This window comes from Talpa europaea, assembly GCF_964194135.1.
Source record: "Talpa europaea genome assembly, chromosome: 11".
Taxonomy (NCBI): domain Eukaryota; kingdom Metazoa; phylum Chordata; class Mammalia; order Eulipotyphla; family Talpidae; genus Talpa; species Talpa europaea.
In genome coordinates this window covers 16617986-16635488 of record NC_140078.1, presented here as the reverse complement: position 1 = coordinate 16635488, position 17503 = coordinate 16617986, and the positions used below count along the sequence as shown (strand labels likewise).

General features: G+C 50.9%; 1 protein-coding gene across 1 annotated transcript; it reads right to left on the bottom strand.

Moving 5' to 3' along the window:
• Positions 1 to 3253: 3253 nt before the first annotated feature.
• PDYN (prodynorphin) lies at positions 3254 to 5282 on the bottom strand (the record flags this gene model as incomplete). The annotated part of the gene is made up of 2 exons (XM_084246636.1): positions 3254 to 3889; positions 5154 to 5282. 2 exons carry the CDS (start codon positions 5280 to 5282, stop codon positions 3254 to 3256), a joined length of 765 nt encoding a protein of 254 aa, XP_084102762.1.
• Positions 5283 to 17503: the final 12221 nt, after the last annotated feature.

Sequence of the window (17503 nt, the reverse complement as noted above, 5' to 3'; positions counted from 1 at the left end):
ATTGATCCCCTAGATCAAATTCTATCTGAAGACTTCATTTGTACAAGCCCACAAATTACCTGGATTTTTTTGGTTTGTTTCATCAACCTTTTGAGATAATTAGGAGGCATTTGTTTGCAAGTAACAAAAAATTCTTCCTGAGAGAAGTTCATAGGTTAGCAGACAGCGGGATCAGGACTCCATTCCAACCTAACATAAAGATGGAAGCTGATTAAAGAGCAGCCATATTTTATGAAATCAAAGTCAATGAAGGCGTTCAAGTAGGTGAAAATCTATTATCAACTTGTGAGTTTTGGTACAGAATAGGTAGTTGGAAGAGATCATCCTAATCTTAGGTTCCTTCCAATTTGATGATCATTGAATATCAAGAATGGGATACTCTTTAAGGAGGATTTCCTGAAAACCCTAGGGAGATTCCCTCCCTATCCTTATTATCCTTTATTACTATATATCCTTCACAGAATTACTATTTTAAATTTTATTAAAATTTATAATTTAATTTTATTTAGTTTTTATGTATATTTTTGTTTACAGGTATATTTCTGTTTACCCCCCCCCCCACGACTTAAATGCCATAATGGATGAGACCTTGTCCATTCTATTTCCCTATTCCTCCTCCTAGCGAAAGGCCCATCACACAGTAGGCCTTCAAGTAATACTTTGTGGAGTGAATGAGAGAATGAGAGCCCTCCCTGACTGTTTCACAGGAAGTCAACCAGAGGTCTGTCACATTAGCCCCATTTAAAGATGTCTCATCTATGCCATTGTAGGGGCAGGAACAGGGCACAGTGCAGGTTTTCTAAGATCCCATGCAGGTGGGATAAAGGAGGAGAGTCCTGGAGACCTCTGTGGCTTTTTCAGGTCTTTTATTTAGATTTGCCAGGCATATGGCAGGCAGGGGTCCCCGGGGGCCAGGAGGCTGGCCGTCCTCCCAGCCCCCAGCAAATCCTCACTCTATCTGGGCTCTCCGGCTTTCTCTCTGCTTCTCTTCTTCTCTCGGCTTCCAGCCGTTCTTGGCTTCTGCTGGCGTCCCTGTGATGCCGCCTGAGAGACCTCAGTCTCTCAGCCCAGGTGTACCCACTTCAGGTGCCGGCCATCAGGCATGCATTCAGGACCGCAGGGTTCCCTCGTCTATCCTAATGGCGGGAGGGCAGAAAAGCCTGATACTTTTACCTTACCCTACAGCCATTTAAGGAAGGATTTCACTTTAATAAAGGACATTAGTAGTGTTCTTCATCCCCAGCAAACTCATCCTTCTCTCTCTCCTGCCCTGGTAATTCAGCCCAGGAGGCAGCCCCCAGGAGTTCCTTGGGGCTCACACTACCCCTGCAGCTCCTCCCCTGCTCTCAGCACTTAAGCTTTGCCACTGTCCTTTGTGACAATGTAGGAGAAAGGAACCCCCACCCCACCCCTCCACTGAGTGCCTGCCGCTGTAACTGCAGCTTTGATCTCATCCAGTCCTCAGTCACCCTGCAAAAGTTGGCACTCAAGTATTTATTTCACACAACAGGGAACGAAGGCTCAGGGAAGCCAAATGATTTACCCAAGGTCACACGGATCTCAAATTAAAGGCTACGGCACTCTAGCGCTGGTGCTGTTTTCCATCTTCCATTGCATTTAAGTTTCCACTCTGAATGTGTGTGCATGTGAATGTGTAATTCTCATTTCCCAGCAGTCTCCTATGCAAATGGTCTTTTAATGTTTTGGAGACTGAGGTGCACACAGACACACACACGCCCCAAGTCATCAATATCTTTCTTTTATTTATTATACTGGAGTAGGAAATAATATAGGCCTATTAAGGACCAAGCAAATTACAATCACATAAATGGAGTTCTTAAAAAGCACATAAAGTAACCCTAAAATAATCTATACATCTCAGAACACCATGAGACACCTGGGGATTGCCCACAAAGAAGTGTGTTCAGTAGCATCTTAGAAAATTGACCAAAGTCAAGTCCATTTTCTGTCCTATAAGTAGACACCTGGATTCACAAAGCAAGCCATAGTGACCAGAAAAGAGAGAGAGAGAGAGAGAGAGATTGTCATTGAAACCAAGACATTGGGAGGTCTCTGCCCCTGATTCTGGGTTATTTGAACCAAGGGAACTCATTTGGCCTCAAGTACTTAATCATTTCATTCCTCTGCTCGGTTTTATTTTGAGACATTAAAAGGAAACATCATTGGGGGGTTGGAGAGAGCCATTTTCTCTTTCTAGCTGTTGCTTCTGAATTCTCTTACCCAATGCCCAATGCATATGTTTGACCAGATGGCTTGGACTCTTGGCTGCCGATTCAGCTGCTCAAGAACATGGTTGTGCTTAACCTCATCAACTTGACTCAGCTTCAGTTCATCCTGGGGTGGGAGTGTGATACCGATCAGTTTAATTAGCTTAATGAGAGCTGAGGGAACTGGTCCACATTTTGAGTTTGTTACACAGAGCAAATTGGTTTCCCTGGCTCACTTCTTGATCATTTCAGCATTCAGAAGGCTCTCACTAAGCATTAGGAAATAGTTTCACTGCCTTCTTCTTTGAGGAGTTGGGCGCTGTCCACGGTACCGACCTGGAAAAGTGTCCAGGGACTCAGGATATTCCTAAACATCAAGAACTCAGAGTACACTGACTAAACATATAACCCACAGAAGATCAAACTCTCGAATGTAGGAATTCCTACTCCAATCAAATGTGGCATTTAAATTTTTAACCTAAACCATGGTCTGGTCTCCCAAGTGGTAGGCACAGGGTGATCCTTTCACATTTGGAAATAAAATTTCAGGATTTCTATTTGTTTATCTATTTTGTTTTAAATGTCTGCCTTTTGTATGTTTCATAATATGTGTATAAATGAACATATCTATATGAGAGGGCCATGTGATCAGCAAAGTTTGGAGATCATAGATCTAAAAGGATTAGGAAAAAGTCAGGTCCAGAAGCCAGTCTGGATTCCTGGAATTGGGTAGTCACAAGAACGGGGTGGAGGGGCTAATATCCAAAGCTGTTGTGGGCAGTAGTGTGGAGGTCTAGGGTCTGAGTCAAGCACTAAGCCTACTAAGAGAAGCTCCATCCTTCCCTCCCACTGACCCTCGACAAACACTGCACTCCTAGCAGAAGGCAGGCAGGCTAGGTCTGGATGTGGTAGAGACAACGTTAAATGAATGTGGGGACAGGGCACATAGGGAAGGGTGACGAGTGCACACCAATCTGGAAGGGTGTCAGGGGGGAGCTCCTGGCTCAACCATGATGTAGAGATGTTTACTCATCAGAAAGATCTGTGGAGTAATCATTGGGGTCTTCCTGAGACCGGGTTACCTCCTTAAACTGGCGCCGGAGAAAACGACCATAACGCTTTTTTAGGTTCCATTTGAGCTTGGGACGGATGCGCCGCAGGAAACCCCCATAGCGTTTGTACAGGTCCTCATGGCCCTCCTCCTCCTGGTCACCCTCCCCAGCCACCTCTGAACGCCTCTTGGGGTATTTGCGCAAGAAGCCCCCATAGCGTTTGACCTGCTCCTGGGGGTCCTCCTCATTAGAAGCTGGTGCTCCAGCCTCTATGGCACCATCATTTGGCTGGGTGCCCTCCATCAGCTCAGACTCTGCTCCCTCCCCCAGCTTGCTAGAGAGACCGCTGAGCTTCTCTGCCAGGCTCCTGCCCTGAGCCTTCTCCTCTGCTGGGGTGCTGAGGAGGTGTCTGTTTTTCTCCAGCTCCTTCAGAACGGGTTCAGCTTGCTTGACCAGCTCACTGTAGGGCTCTTCCAAAGTTGCATCGCTCTCCAAGTCTTCCATGCCACTTAGCCCGGGGGTGAAGGGATTAAGCAAAACCAGAAGGCCCTGGCATAATGCCCACTCTTCAGAGGACAGCAGGTCAGCCTGGCATTCCAGGGAGCAAATCTGCAAAAGATGCAAAAAGACCACGGGATAATGTCACCCCCATTAAGCTGTCAAACCACATCACTCTCCTGCTCCTGCCTGATGTCTGGGAGAATCAAAAGCTGCTTCCATTACTCAACACCAGGCTGCACTTTAATGGCCCCAGTGGTGCATAAATGTAAGTGACTTTATGCCAGGGTGGAAGATGAAGAAACAGGCTTGGAGATGTGAAACAGCTTTCCCAAGGACGCGTGGCCATCGGTGGCACTGCCAACATGGAAAGGAAGCTCTTCCCATAGTGCTCTGCTCTGCTCACCCTTCTCTTCTACTCTGAGCCCAGAGGAAGTAGCTGGTTCTCGCAGCCTCTCCTAGTGGTGAAGCAAGCCACAAGGCTTTCTAGAGAGGGACGAGAGCAATAAAGATGGGTGGAAGGAGCACATGTGAGGGGACATGTGAGAGCTTATCAAACCTGGGCCCACAGTATCTACTTCATGGGAGTATTGGGAGAATTCAGACATGGCGATGAGGACAATGAGTTGATGACAATGATCACAGCACAGGACGATGCCCAGCCCCAGTGCCTGGCAGCACCTGGTAGGCTGTGTGCATCTCAGCAGCATGGCCAGAATCATGTATTCAGCCCTTTTCATCATTACCTCCTGGAATCACCACCGTCTTGCAAATGAAAAAACTGAGGCTGAGAGAGGGGCTTCCAGAATCACGGAATTAAGTGGCAAGAAAGAAACCTGTGCTCTGACCACCACTCCCTCTGACCACCATTCTCCTTGTCACAGGAGAGCGCACAGGGGCCCAGCTCAGAGTAAATCCAGTAAGGACTGGCCAAGAGATGCCCAGTCCCAGGAAAAGGGCCACAGCTTTGGATTCTGCCCACCAGATCCTGGTATTTAGGATAGTAGAAAGAACTCCTTCAATGGGAGTGACTAGATTTGGAGGTCCCCATCATCTTGGTGGTGAAAAGTTACCCCAGGGCTGTCGATACCCAAAGTCACCATGTGCTCTTGAATGACACTCCCTGCTGCCTAGAACAGGCTCCCTGACAGACTTAATCCCCAGCCCAGCCCAGAGCAAGCCCAGGATGGACGTCTGGGGTGGAGACGGAGATGGACAGCAGCACCCCAGCGTCCAGGCTGGCCGTGGGCAGGACCTGTCAAGCCCAGGTGGGATGAGGCTGCAGTTCACAGCTGCCAGGCCTGTGTCCTCCCCTGTCTGGGCTCTGCACGCAGACCCTGGGGCTGGGCATCAAGAAGCCTTGACTGAAGCCTACCAGGGGGTCGATGCGTTTGGACACATCCTGGGTCTTCACCGCACACCAGGAGCACCGGGACAGGCAGTCTGCTGCGGTGGAGGGGAGCACCAGGAGGCAAGCAGCCAGCACCAGCCCCTGCCACGCCATCTTGTCTCAGCTCTTCCTTCTGCAGAGGGAGAAAGAGGAGAGGATGACGTCAGTGGCGGCCTGCTCTGCACAGGCATCCCACACCTGCAAAGTCATTTCATCAGCTCCTGCCTGAAGCCCCACAAAGCTGACCATCCTCATTCCCATTCTGCTGTGGAGAAAACAGAGACCCAGAGAGGCGCAGTGGATGCCAAGGCCAAGGGTCAGGGTAGGGAATTCATAAGTGCTTGTGAACAAGGAGGGAAGTCGAGGCCAGAGTGGGGATTGCTCACGAGCCAGGCAATGGACAAGCCAAGACCGGGGTCTGTTAAACTTCAGAAGCCACTTTGCCCACCCACCAAGCCAGAAGACCTTGCTGATCTGCTTTTCTGAATTCTCTGAGCTCATCACCTGCTTTTGTCTCCTGCTCCCCAGACAACCCCCCAGGCAGTCCTTTCTGCTCTGTGAGGTCTCTGGAATTTGTCTTTTCCACTTCAATGCTTTTGCCTGCCCTGAGCGTAGCCCCACCTTCCCCGGCTCCGTGTGTTCTCCCTGCCTCAGCTCTCAATCTGGTCCTCCTGCCTAAAGTGAAATGTCCTCAGCAGATCAATTCTGTGACTAAACCCATCTCCTAAGTTATGGGGATGCCATTGATTCCATCCTTATACCCCAACATTCCAGTTATGGGTTTTAACTACATCCAGCCACTTGCAATTCAATTTCCCCGAAGAATCTATCAGGCCCTGTCCCACCTCTGGGCCTATGCACATGCTATGCTCTCTGGAAAACTTTCTCCCTTTCTGTCACGTGTCATGTAGGTCCTAGATTGGATATTACTTCCTCCAGGCAGCTCTCCCTGGCCTAGGCTGGAAGAGATCCCTTCCTCTGTATTCCCCTAGAAACTTGTGTCTCCTCCACAAAATATTCCATTATATGGTAATGAGCTGCGTGAGTCTTTATACTTTAGTGTCATGAAGGCAGGAGTTGTGTCTTCACTTCTTTGTAATACTCTGTGTTCCTCATGTACACCAAGCTTGCTCCTACCTCAGGGCCTTTGCACTTTCTGTTCCTCCCTCTGCAGTTCTCTGATCTCAGATTTTCACCCAGCTTTGCAACTTCTTGTAAGTGAATTAAACCCCACATCTCCAGCCAGGTATTTGCTGACCCCCATATTTAACACAGTTTCCTGGTTTCTCTCATATCTCCCCGCTTTGTTTGGGTCACCACCTCAGGCTGTCCTGTTCATTTGAAGCGTGTTGATGTTTGTTATTGGCAGCCCCACTAGCTCCTTCAGGGCACAGACCCTGAGTGTCACAGTCCCTGCTGCGACCTGGCACCGACAACCCCCACCCGCACATAGGTCGTCCTCAAGACGCGCTAGGTAGCTGAATCCGAAACACTAAAGCAGTCTCAGTCCTGGCGAGGGAGCTTCCCGCCAGCCTGGCTGCTAAGGTAGGAGACCCAATTGGAGATCCCCATAGCATCAGCATCCTGTCCTGCCATCCAGTCACTTATTATGCCTGCTACTCCTTTCTAGCTGATCTGGTGGTGGTTAAGAACTCATGATGTTCTGGCAGTTCTCTTGGGAGGAGGGCCCTCCGTCACACCCAGTTTGTAAATGAGGAAACTGAGCTTAGACACCTGCCAGCTTTGCAGAGCTAGTAAGGGGTCAACTGCCCTCGCTCGGGAGCCCACCTCCTTAACCACCATGTCTGCCCAACCCCCTTCAGTCTAGCTCCCCGCTCCAGGGGCCAGAGCAGCCTCTGACCTTGCCTCTGAGAACCCCCAGCACAGCTGCTGGCCTGGCTGCTCCCCGCCCTGCACCCCAGCTCCCACTGCCTTTGCCGGTGCGCTGGGGCTTTGCTGTGGAGGACGGCCGTGCTCTGTGCCATGCCATGTCGAGCCCCATTTGTGTTGTGCTGTTAGGGGCCCCATGAGGCTGACTCCAACATGATTTCCATTCTATAGATGCAGGAATGGGGGCACAGCAAGGAAACAGGGACTGTCCAAGGCATCCCAGCAATTGCGCAGCACAAGAATGGATGCAACCTAGACCTGACCAACCACCTGCAATTCCAAAATGAAGGTTCTATGCACCCCATCTTCCAAGTGTCTGCTCGGGGAGCTTGCTCTGCCTGGGTTGCCTTTCTCATTCCATCTATCTACTCCCATCTCCCTAACTAACAGTATTTATTCTTCAAAAGGCAGCCTCAGTTGCCTCTTCCAGAAAGTCCCTCTGGATTAGGTTTCTCTGCGCTCCCACAACTATCTAGCTCTAGCTCTATTGCCTCTTACTTTTTGAGTCTCCTATCAGAAGAACTTTGCAAGTGAGAAGGGGTGAGAAAGTGTGGCGTGTTTGAGAATTACAAGGAGACCAGGGGAGATGAGGGGGTATTCAGGATGAGACTAGTGTAGAAAAAGCAGAGGTAGGCAATGGCCAGATAGAGTCAGCCCTCAAAGGCCAAGATCAAGAGTCTGTATTTCCTTCTAATGTAATGGGATGACTAAGGGAGTTTGTATGATTGATGAATGAATGAATGAATGAATGAGTGAATGAGTAGTGTCCTTAGTGCCTAATAAAGGCCTCAGTGAGAGCAAGGGCTCCAGAAATTTATTGAGTGAATAAACAGGCAAGCCCTCAGCCGGCTGGAAGCCCCGTTAGAATTGTTCTGCACCGCAATTTTGTGCCCCAGAGAAAACTCAGGGTCCTCAAAGGGTTGTTAAAACCAACACCTGCTAAAGGGAATTCAGCAAGTGTTAATGAAAGTAGGAAGAGGGGAGGGAACTGTGTGCTTTTCCTGTTCCTCCCCCATCCCCCAAGGAAGATGGAGAGAGGGACGGTGATGGGGTTTGGCAGAGCAGAGGACCCCCAAGCAGGGAGGCTCTTCTGAAACAACCAGGGGTTCAGGGAGTGTTGTGGGTGGGGTCAGGCGGGGCTGAGGCCTCTTGCACACTCTCTCTCACTCTCTCTTTCTCCAGCCCCCCAGCGCCCCCCCACCCGCCACCCAGCGCTTGGCAAACATCCAAAGGTTGCAAAGTGACTGCCTGCAGGACAAACTCAGCAAATGGGCATAAAATGTTTTAACTTGCACAGGGATTTTAAAAACTGTTTATGCCAGTTTTTAAATTGAAAGACTTTTACATTCAAAAAAACCTCAATTTCCAACTTGCCTTAAAAGATCACAAGGCCTGGATCAGGTCTACTTTCCAAGGTGACATCAGTCACAGGGAGGGTACATGTGGCCAGACGTCTCTGTCCCCACCTGGCATCTTCCCTCAGGTCCCCCCAGCTGAGCTCTGGATAGACACACACCCCTAAACCACTCACTCAAACAAACAAAAACAGCATGGGGTGGGAGGGATACTGTTGGTGACAAAGGAGAGACCTCTAATTCCTCTCACCCAGAAGCAGGATCACCAAATGCTTTGTATTGTGGATTTAAATCCCATCCCACCACCTATCACCAGTTTGGGAAAATGACTTAACTCTGCCGGGCCTCAGTTTTCACCGCTATAACACGGGGCTGATAACTATGTAGGAATTAAATAAAAGATCATGGAGAAAGTACCTGGTGTGGTGCCTGACACATAGTAGGTGCATTAAATGTAGAGTATGAAGGTCCCATTCCAACCTCATTTCGGAGATGGGAAAAGAAGAGGGTGAAAGGAATGAGAATAAAATCCTAGCACCCAGGGGAAACTCAAAGTGAATTGACCAGGCCTCACGGTCCTCACTCATGATCATAGCAACCAACAGGGGCCACCACTTCTCAAGAGCAACTCAGAGCCAAGCTGTACGTGACCACTTCATGCAAATTCTTCTAATCCTTAAGGCAACCCAGAGGTGAGTGTTCTCACACCTGTTGTACAGAGGGAAGACTGAGCTGGGCGAAGGGACGTTGCTGGCCCAAGCTCACTTGGCTTATCAATGGGAATGTCAGGCTTCAGACCTCTCAGGGTAAAAGGTGACTGATGACAACAATTCAGCTCCGAGATTTTCCTAAGTGATCCTGTTTCCTTCCCTCATGGGTAATAACTGTGCAATGTCAGGTGGGCCTCGGGGGGCTTCCACCTTTGCTCCGAGGATTTGCTTGGAAGTCACGTAGCTAAGACTGTCTCTGCCCACTGTCATCTCAGACTTGGGAGGAGCTCAGGAGAAAAAGAACTGAACCCTTCACTGGTATGAGAAGCAGAACTTGAGCCCACTTGGTGAGCAACACATCCCAGTGTATATTGTGGGGGGCGGGGAGAGGCTTGCATGGCCAAGAAAACCCTTCTGCTTGCAAGTTCCTGAAGCATTTTCTCAGCTGTTAACTGAGGAGTTTTGCCACAGCCCATGAGGGAAGCCTGGGCTGCTGGGGGAGCAGGGGTGATGCCCCTGACCCCTGATGGGAAAGAAATTTTGGACCTGCCAGCTCTGAATCACATGATCTGATTCCTTAGGCTAAGTCTCTTCTCTGTACATGCCCCAGTGGCCATGGAGAAGCCTGCCAGGGCAGCACCCGCCCAGGAGCTGTGTGGCCCCCAAACCAGAAAATTTTACTGTCCCATCATTTACAGAATAAGTGTGCTGACCCGGCCTTCACTCAAGGTATAATAAGCATTTTATAAAGAACAACAACAACAAAATATTTACAAGCATTTTATGATTCTAGTTATCCTAACAGTTTTGAAGCTAATTTTCTTGGGTAAATCTCCAAGCCTGTGAACAGAGGCATCACCTCCCCACGGGGGTCCCAGAAGGCCCCCACCTGAGACCCTCACTTAAAGGGCCAGGACATAATGGCCCTTTTCTCAGCAGGACCCAGAGTTCCCTAAAAGAGAAGGGACTCAACTACCTCTGGTGATAAATCTGTTGGAGTCTGAGGGGGCTCCAAGCAGCAGCGAGCATTTTCACTTAAAAAGCCAGCATAGAATAATAATGGTTTGATTTAACATGGCAATTATCTCTCCCAGCACTTTATCGCATGTGATTAGCCCTATTTGATAGAAGAGGAAATGCGAAAAGGTAGAAATGAAGTCACTTGTTTAAGGTCACATCATGAGTCAGGAGGGAAATGGAGACAGGCCTGGGGCCTCCCACACCCAGCTGCCACTCCGCGGGAGACGGTCCTGTCCAGGACCCTCCACCATCACGCAGCGCGATCACCCTCACAGCACCTCCCAAGGCTCTGCGGGGCAGGCTCAGCGGGGAAGGGTGGGGGCCTAGCAATAAAACACCCCCGAAGCCCTAGCAGCTGCATGGCAGGGTTCGAATCCTCCGGGTGCTTCTCCTGGCATTTCCAGGGTCCCTGCACACCCAGTTCAGGGCACAGCTGTTGGGACGAGGCTCAGGGCTACGCATTTCATCTCAGTGAGTGTGTTTGCACCCTCAGGAGAATCCCCAGCCTGAGCACCCTTAGCCCCATTTTCTACTTGGGAAGAGAGACTCAGGTCGATCCAGGAGGCCAGGAAGAGCAAAGCAGATTTCAAGTCCCGCTCCACTCCACAGACCACCCCTGGGCACTAGGCAGCTATTAAATGTCCATGGGATCCTCCCCCAAACCTTCACATTCCTGAGGATAAAATTATCTCAGGAGTCTCACACCCCACATCCGTGTGGGTCCCCAGCAGGCTGGCAAACAGAGCCCCTGAAAGCTGTTAGGCCTTTGGGTCATGAGCAAAGAATGACCAATCACAGGGAGGGCTTGGGTTCTGATTGGAAAGTGAGCCCAGCAGGGAGCCCAGCACAGGGGTGAGACTCAAGCACTTCTCTGGGCCTTTCCTGTGCAGAGGTCAGAGTGAAAGTCGGCCCGGGATGGTTACAGCAGTTCTGAAACAAGGACTTCAGAGAGCAGGACTCCTATGGAAACCCCGTCCTTTGTGGCTGGAGGATGAGGTCAAGGGATGGGAGAAAGGAAAGGGAGGCAGGGTCAGAAATATGGAATGAAGACGCAGAGAGTGAGCTGGGGGCAGGGGCGTGGAGGAGAGAGGTTAGCAGGCGCATGAGACTTGCACCACAGAGAAAGGCACCCAGAGAAGCAGAGGCAGAGATGATGGTTCCTGTGGGAAAAGAAATAAAGACTAGAAATAAATGTGGGGAGAGATTACTAGGCAGGAAAGGAAGAAAGTATCAGGAAGAAGAAGCAGGCAGGGAGGCAGGGGAGGAGCAGGGTGAGAGAGAGAAGGCGGGAGATAGGTGGACTTTGAGTCAGGAGGCTGAGCCACTGTGTGAATCACAAACACAGAATCTCTGCCCTGCGGGAATCTGACCCTGTTCTTTGTGATCAGAGGCCAGGGGCGCACACAGGAACTGCTCAATAAGCCCTTGTCAGGTTAAACTGAATTGCCCATAACAAGTCAAGGGGCCAAGTGAGAGCAGGCAAATCTCCCCTGCTGAATATACCTGCAGCTGACCCTCTGGCCATCAGGAGAGCTGGGTGGTGTCAGGGAGGGAGAAGTCTCCTGAACCCTCGATGTACTTGGGGGGCCTGGACCATTGATATTCCTGCCCGCAGCAGCCATCTGAACCCAGACAGGGAGGGATTCCTTTCGGCCAACTTCAGAGGACTGGGGGACAGTTCCACCTCAGGAGCCCGGTCCTGGGCTTCCCCAGGGGCTATGGCAGCTGCCTGCCTGCCCCAGTGACCAGCTCTGTCTCAGTGAAATCCTTTTAGCCTCCTGTCAGATCCACTGATATGAACCAACATTTACGGGCCAAGATGAACAAAATGGGGAGAGAAATCAGCCAGCCAAGGGCACTTTCTCAGATATGCATTGAAATCAAACCACCAAGGATCGATCCCTCTTAGAGTGATGGAAGATGTCTAATAAATACAACAACCGTGTGAGAATGACCTGAGGAGGGGGGCAGTGGGAGGGGGAGTTAAGGCGGCTCCATCAAGAGGGGACTTCATGAAGGAATAAAATCTCCTCTTGGTGTGGAGAGAATGGGGTAGACAGGGAAGGGAAGTCCCAACCCTACCAACAGAAGCAACCCTGAGACCCTTTTCCTGAACATAACAGCAGGATGGGGTGGGATGATCAAGGATATAAATGGCTAGGGGACTGAGGGGGACCCAACTACTTTCGGACAGGGAAAACCTAAACAGGCACCCTAACATTGATTGAGCACCTACAGGCATAACACAGTATCCCAAGGAGGCTCACAATAACCTTAGGAGGTAGACATCACTATTACCCTCACTGCACAGGTCAGGAAATGAACACTCAGGGAGGGCTGCTACCTGAAATCACACAGCAAATGAGCGGTAGTGGGGGCTAGGATTTGAGCCCAGTACTGTCTCCAGTGTTGTGAAACACACATTTAGATGATATATGGGATATTAGGGTCCTGAGGAGTTACTTCAAGATCCTAATCTCTTTCCATGTGCTTTAAGGTGATTGCAAATTTCTTAAAGCCCTAGAGCCTGTCCTTTCCCCACAGAGCTATAAGACCCCCCTCAACAGCCCCCTTCCCAGCGGCCCATGGAGACTCAGCCCCTCATCACACTTCTGGGGCCCAGAAGTGGGCTTAAGATTCCTGGGCCAACGCAAACCTCCCCCAAGCAGCAGAACTTACCCCGCTTGGGTTGCTGCAACAGCTCCCCCGCGCAGATCTCAAAGCCTGGAGATAAATGACCTGCAAAAATAGAACAAAAGGCAAGGTTGGGGGGGTGGGGGAAAAGCAGGGAAAAGAGATGGGGGGCAGAAAATGAAGAGCAGAGGACTGACATCCTGAAATGTTTTGCAATAGATCTTGACTGAAATGCCTGTCAAATTAGATAGACAAGCCTTGTGTATTTTCCCAACCCTCGGAAGAAAGATGGTAATGAAGACTTTCGGTCTGTGGGAGGGGAATGGAAATCAGATCCAATAACCTGAAGAGCTTGCTTCCCCTGGGAAGCTTGGAGGTTTAATTAAGGAATGTTTGTAAAGCTTGGAGAAATTCTAGATAAAAGATATTCAGGAAAAAGGACGAGGTCACAGAATTTACAATTCAACCTTGGAGTTACCAGCAACCTTTTTTTTTTTTTTCTTTCTGCAGTTCACCAGCCTTTTTGCTAGAATCAAACTTTGGGATTCTATCCTATGTCCTTTAAGTGTGGGCATCCTCACCAGTGAGAAAGTGGCGTTCGCATCCGAGCTTCCTCCCAGCCTAACTGAATGCTCTGCTCTAATTTACATAAAAGCAACAAGTCCTTTCAAACTAAAATTGACAGGGCAAATCCTGCAAAGCCTGGGTCTCCTGCTAGGTAGTTGCTCTTTCCCCATTCCTCCCAACAAAACAACCCCAAACTTCACTTCTGTGTAAAATTATACCAAAAAGAGCCACTCGAACCAGCACCCTGTCAGCAATTAAACATGATCCAAAAAGAAAAGAAAGGCTGAACTTGGCTCTACATGGATGTACATGATACGTGGTAAATGCCAGAGCCCTGAATCTCAACACCATCCCCAAGTTCTTGTTCTCTAAGTCCAGTGAGCACCACTGACCTTTAAAATCGCCCTGATTATCTAAATCTCTGTCTTCTCCACCCAGGACAGCCTGTTCTCCCCCGGGACACTGCTGTGTTGCAGAGTGCAAGGGGAAGAAGACCTGGGAGTTAAACTGAGGGGTGATCCTCTTGGGACAGAGCCACCCACCTGTTAAAAGCAGGGCTGGACAGAGAGGGAAACTCCAGAGAGCAATCTCTCTCTCACCCTGCTCTGGCTTTTGTAAACTGGCCTCCGCACTGGAACTCCATCTGCCAGATAATCAGACCCAAACCTGAAATCCTCCAGCCCAAGCTCTTGCCACTTTCAGATCCAGAGGACCAGGAAAAGCAAATAAAACCAAAAAAGGGGTGCTGGAGCCCCTCTGGGTGTTACCTGTGTGCTCCTTTGTCCCTGGGCAGCTTCTGGCCAGCAGGCTGGGGCACGGTGGCAGGCACCAGTCCAGAACTCAGGGGCCTCCTGCTGGGAAGGAGAGGCCAAAGAGGCAGCTGTGCGCACCACCAAAGCCCCCTTAGAATGCCAGTTCTGGTGTCTTGCCCCCCTTTTATGGACTAGAGCCTCCCCCTTTTGCTCAGCTCTTGCTGCGCACAGGCTGCTTCTAGCCAATGGGGAAGGAGCTCAGAGCAGTGCAGGCACAGGCCCCCGGGCCCTTCAACTCCAACTCCCGGCCCCACACAATAGGGTTCTCTTGGTGACAGGGGTGTGGAGGAGGAAGGCAGCAGGCAGGAGGGAGGGGCGGTTCTGGGTGTAGTGCTGTTTGTCACTTGAAATCCGGCCACTTCAGTCTTTGATGCATTTCCAGGAGAGTGTCACAGAGGAAAAAATAAGACAGGTAGGGAGGGACAGAGGCAGAGTTAGGGAAAGATGGGGAGGCACAGAAAGAGTCAGAGACAGGCAGAAACACAGAGACAGATGAGCACAGAGAGAGACAGAGACAATCAGACAAACATGGAGACAGCGCGCGCCAGACAAATATTAAGACAGATGGGGAGAGAGAGATTCAGAGAGAATCAGACACAGAAAGGGACCGCGTCAGGGAAGCAAGGGAGGAAGAGTCCCACAACCAGAGACCCAGAGAGCGCGTGGCAGAGAGGAGGGTGGCCAGATAGATGGGTGCCCAGAGAGGAGGGTGCCCAGAGAGACGGGCAGAAACAGTGAGGAGAGAGATAAGGAAACCGAGAGAGAGAAAAGACAGTCAGGCTCAGAACTCCTCCAGATCCCCGAGACAGAAGCCCTTGACAGGGAAGAGACTACGGGGGAGCAGCAGGGGAGGCCTGCAGGGGCTGCGTGCCCTGCCCGAGCTGTGACTCCGTGTGTGGCGGGTGCCTGCGTGTGCGGAAATGTCTCTGCTTCCACGCGCCTGCCGCCAACAGTCTGTGGTACATGCCTGAGCCAGGCACAAGCCGCCCTGGCAGAAGCACAGCCCTTCCCCGGCAGCCAAGAGCAGCGGTTTACTTTTCTCTGGAGGCTACACAGTAAGGATCATGAAATCCCCTCAAAATCTGGGCTGCAATGTGCCTTTGCTGGGACTCCAGGTGGGGGGGAAGACCCGGTTCATTTATTCTGGCCGCTGATGCCAATAGCAGCCTGCAGACTGCGCTCGGCGTGGCCACGGGTCCCGTCCAGAACACACGGGGGTCTCTGAGTTTGGAAAAGAATATGCTTTTCTCCATCGACAGCAGGCGAGAGGTGTCTGGTGGAAGGCAGACGTTCCAGATTCTGGCCGGGGAGGCCCATTTTGTGGGCACCTGTGCTGTTTCAGGCAATTAGCCAAATTGTCAGGTTGCATCCTCATACCTGGCCAGGTAGTGCACCTAACCCCATGCTGCAGCTGAGGAAAAAGAGGCTTGAGAGCTGAGAAACATGGCCAAAGACACACAGCAAGTAAGTCCTTAAGCTAGGATCCAAACCCAGGTTTACCTGGCCGCAGAGTCCCCGCTCACTCCCTCACCTCTCCTTAGGCATGAAGCTGTGGATCTGCCCGTGCTGAAGATGGGCACAGAAGCTTTCCACTCGGGGGGCACTCTCCACTGCAGGAGAGGGCTGCTGTGCTGGTTGGGTTCCCCTCACTGGTAGAGAGACCTTAGACATGCCTCCAACTTCAGCCTCACTTTGTTCATCCATTAAATGGGGATAACAGTATCTGGCTGTTATCAGACTCTTGAGAGGATGAAACAAGAAGTTGTGGGTAACAGTCCTTAATTCAGCCAGTGCTTCACGAGTGCCCCGACGCCTTCTGTCCTTGTGATTAGTCACATCGTCCCTGCTTGGATGCACCACAGGTCTCTCCCTGCACCTGATTCATTACAAGAAGGAAGAAGGCAGGGGCACCTATGATGTTCCAGATGCTTCCACCTGCTGCTCTGTATCCTCTCCATGAGCACACGTGTGCACAGGTGTCGCAGTGCCTCCGCGAGTGGGTCAGGCAGCTGAAGTTCCGTCCCTCAGGTCTCGAGACCTCAGTGCCCACACACTTGCCACCAGTCTTGAGGTGAGGTCTCCCTCCTCCCTTCCAGAGAGGATGCTCTCAGCGATTTAAGCCTTTGTCCCTTTGCCCAGCCAGGCCTGACAGGCAGATGCAGGGGATTTCGGGAACCCATGTGGAAGTCCCAGGCCGGGCTGATGGCCATGACCCAGGCTCAGCTTGGCCAGATCTCCTGGTGTTCTGCTTAGGCACCCACAGAGCTCGAGTGGCATCTGTTCACTGTCACCCTGGAAACACAGGAGTCCCAGGTTAGCGTCTTCATCTCCAAGGTCAACACCTCACCCCAGTTGCTCTCTATTTTCCTTACTTTTCTCTCCCCCCACCCCCATTTCCTCTACCTCTAAGCTTTTGGTAGTGACCTAAATAGACAAAGACATGGGGCACAGAGGCTCCTGTTTCTGGAAGTCAGAGGGCATTAGGAGAATAGAGGAGGAGGCCCTCTCTTGAGTATTTTTTATCATAAAGAGAAACGAGGGCGAGGACGGCGAGGTTGGAGAGGCTGTGGATAATCCAGTTTTAAGCCATTAGTGTTTAACATCCATCACCCCCAGAGTCTATTGTCTGCCTCAAGAGCAAATGGCTCATTCATTTGCCTGGCCTTTCCTCCTGCGGCGTCCTTTACACATATCCCCCCACACACCCTCACACACACACTCACGCTCACACACATACACACAGGTGCGCGTGCGCAGTCAGGAATAGCTTTCTCCCATGCCTGACAGGAGCTCACTCCCCTCGCTGGCACCTGGGGGTCATGTCACAGGCCCCAAGGGCAGCAGCACATGAGGTGGGAAACCGTGGGCTGTGGGTGGCTCACTTGCGCTCCAATCCCGGGGCTCCCCTTCCTCGGTGCATGGCAACCAAGGTCTCGCCTCCCTGAGCTTTTGAGTCATCTGAAGATGGGACAGAACTAGCTCTGTGCAGGTGTGAGGACTGATTCCAAAGCTCCACCGTGTTCCCTGCATGTCCTCAGAGCACAATGAGTCTATTTCAGATCTTGAAGTGGGCAAAAGCAAAGGTTACAATATTTGAAACAGCCAGCCCTCAAATTGTGCTGTTAAGTAGGAAGAAGGAAGCCCTTGGTGGAAGACAGACGTTAACAATAAAGCCAGCGTTGCTTAAGGCTTTTCTACATGCCAAGCCCTGTCGTAAACCGTGTGCAGCTATTAGCATGTGATTTTCCCCATGACCCTGCAGTGAGATGGGACCCCCACCCTGCTTTACAGATAAGCAACGGGACTCGGGGAGGGAAGATCATGCACATGACCAGACGCAGCTAGAG